Source organism: Daucus carota, chromosome 9 (assembly GCF_001625215.2).
Source record: "Daucus carota subsp. sativus chromosome 9, DH1 v3.0, whole genome shotgun sequence".
In the NCBI taxonomy this organism is placed as follows: domain Eukaryota; kingdom Viridiplantae; phylum Streptophyta; class Magnoliopsida; order Apiales; family Apiaceae; genus Daucus; species Daucus carota.
Genome location: NC_030389.2, coordinates 1,123,930 through 1,126,717, shown reverse-complemented (window position 1 = coordinate 1,126,717; position 2,788 = coordinate 1,123,930). Strand labels below are relative to the sequence as shown.

Sequence of the window (2,788 nt, the reverse complement as noted above, 5' to 3'; positions counted from 1 at the left end):
TATCAACAATTGAAAGATATGGACACAAAAAAATATCAAATACTACTGATTAAAATATATTCCCACGACCTAACGCCCATTTTATAAGAAAAATAAAAAGTCATGTCACTAAGTCAAATAATTTAGTGAGAGATACCATATTCTCCAAATATGAATACAATATATATATATTCTAGTCATGGGCAGGTTCACTACAAGAAAAAAGGGTAAAAATGACCGGTTAAATATGACCGACCTTAAATATGACCGCATACAGTCATATTTAAGGTCAAATCCCAAAGGAGACAAGTCAAAGCTAAATATGACCGTATAAATTTGACCGCCGTTAAATATGACCAAACGCAGTCATGATTAATGACGGTCATATTTATCCCGTCATATTTATAACGAGGGCCCCACAAAATTTAGGAGGCAAACTTCCCTCCAAAATTTTTTTGATGACGTCACTAATTTTGACTAGACTCGGTCAATAATAAAGTCGGTCAAATTTATTTTTTTAAGCGGGAAACTTCCCGCAAATTTTTTTAGAATTTTCGTAAACGGGATTTGACCGCGTGCGGTCGGATTTATTAATATGACCGAAAATGGTCATATTAATAAATTTGACAGAACACGGTCATATGTTATGTTCGACCAACCGTGATCATAAGTACTCATACGACTAGCCTCGGACATATTTAGGAAGTGACCGCCTGCGGTCATATTTATAAATGTGACTGCCCGCGGTCATAATTTATAAATGTGACGTGCTTATTGGGTTGTCAAACTTCTTTCAAGATTTATACTCATCAAATTTGAAATACACTGATTTAGAGAAAATGGAAAAGGATATAATGAAAATAATGTCCAAGCTTGAAGTCACTATACTCCAAGCTTTTTTGATTCTATGGAGCATTTGCCACTACATTTGGCTACTGAGGCAAAGTTGGGTGGGCCATGTAATGGGAGATGGATGTATTTTGTTGAAAGTTATTTGTATAATTTGATGTTAAAAGTCAAAAGCAAAGCTCGAGTAGAGGGTTCAATAGCAGAAAGATATATTGAGGAGAGGAGTGTGTACATTTTTGTTCACTATATTTTGAATCCAATATGACAACTGTGCATACTACACTTCGGCGAAATGAGGCACCTCGACAATCTCATGATCCTAATTTGTTAGAAGTTTATAAATATGACTGATCAACTAGTCAAATTTAAGTACAAAAAGTGGGAAATTTGAATTTTATTGAAAATGTAGCGGGAAATTTGAATTTGACGAAAAAACTGAAGACGAAAAATCAGAGCTAAAAATGACCGATTGAAGTCAAATTAGGCGGTCAAATTTAAGAAGTCATATTTAACCGGTCATATTTAAGCAGTCACATTTAATTAAATTTGACCGAAAATGTTAAATTCCACTAAGCTATTTGAGACCAACAAATTCCGGTCAAATTTAGCTAAATTTGACAGCGGGCAGTCAAATTTAGTTATATATGACCGGAAATCGGCGGTCAAATTTACCCGTTTTTGTTGTAGTGGTTTTTCAGATATATGCACACTTATATTGACTTTTTTACTCACTATCACCCTCTTATTCCTTTCATCTTCCATTCTTTCTCCTCTTCCTCCTATGTAGTATAAATATAACCTACAAATGCATGTTAAATTACTGCAACAAACCCTAAAATCTCATCTCTTCATCACAAAATTTGCTTAAATATATATGGAAGTGATGATCATGTCTAGGAGCACATGCACTTCTCCTTGTACTCCTCAGAGCCCACAAAAGGCCGGGAACTACTTCTTTAGCGCCCCTTCAAGCCCTACTAACTCTTCTCCGTTCATTAATCGTCAAGTCTCTTTCGCCTTCGACGCGATCGCCAAAAGCCAAGAATCTGATCATGAGATGCATAACCATGAGCACTCTGATGAGGTTGATGAAGATGCGCCGGTTGATAGCGCGAATCTTGACCATAGTATTGCGAAGAAATATTTCTCGTTTAATTTTTATGTTAATGACAATGACGGTGATGATGACGGTGACGAGGATGGTGATGATACTGCAAGGACTAAAGAGGAAGAGTTCGAGTTTGATTTCGTTGCGGCTACTCAAGATGGTGGTGATGATGGGAGTACTAGAGAAGATTTCACGTTTTCTCCGACAATTAATCAGCTCTCTAAGGGCGGCGCGATCAAGTTTTTGGAGCCGGTGCCCAAGAAAACCCTTCAAAATGCGGTTTCGTTTCGTCAGAGGAAGAAATATTATTCGGATTCTAGTACAAAATCAACAGAGAGAGTAATTCATAACTCACCTAACTATGTGAACGGAAGGAATTTAAAAAAGTCGCCCAAGACACTTAAAATGGTATCAGAGCGGGTCAGTACCAAAAAAAGCTGCAAGGCCTCGTCCTCGACTCCGAGATCCGAGGCCTCGCAACAGGTCATCAGTATGGAAAGGAATTCGAGTTCAAGCGCGAGCTGGTTAGTAAGATGGAAGCTGCCTGATTTGTTGTTCCGTAGTGCCTCGGAAGGGGATGTCACGAAAAAGAAATACGAGGCCGAGGGAAAAAACGTGAACGAGAACGCGAAAATGTCGAGAGGCGGCAGCGGTGGAGGCGGAGGGAGTCGGAAAAAGAAGGAGAAGGTTTCGGGGCATGAGTTGGTTTATCAGGTCAACCGTGCGGCGGCGGCGGAGATGAGGAGGAAGACTTTCTTGCCGTACAAGCAAAACCTCATGGGTTGCATGGATAATTCTATGATACTTGAGCCATCAGTTAGAGGAATCAATAGCTCGCAAGTGAGACGTTAA

At 38.9% G+C, this 2,788-nt stretch overlaps 1 protein-coding gene across 1 annotated transcript; it reads left to right on the top strand.

Annotated features, from left to right (window-relative positions):
- The first annotated feature begins 1,717 nt into the window (after window positions 1-1,717).
- Window positions 1,718-2,788, top strand: LOC108200893 (uncharacterized). The gene has a single exon (XM_017369160.2). It carries the CDS (start codon window positions 1,718-1,720, stop codon window positions 2,786-2,788), a length of 1,071 nt encoding a protein of 356 aa, XP_017224649.2.

Excerpts from the sequence above, each read along its gene's own strand:
- LOC108200893 (XM_017369160.2), top strand. The coding sequence starts at position 1,718 with ATGTCTAGGAGCACATGCACTTCTCCTTGTACTCCTCAGAGCCCACAA.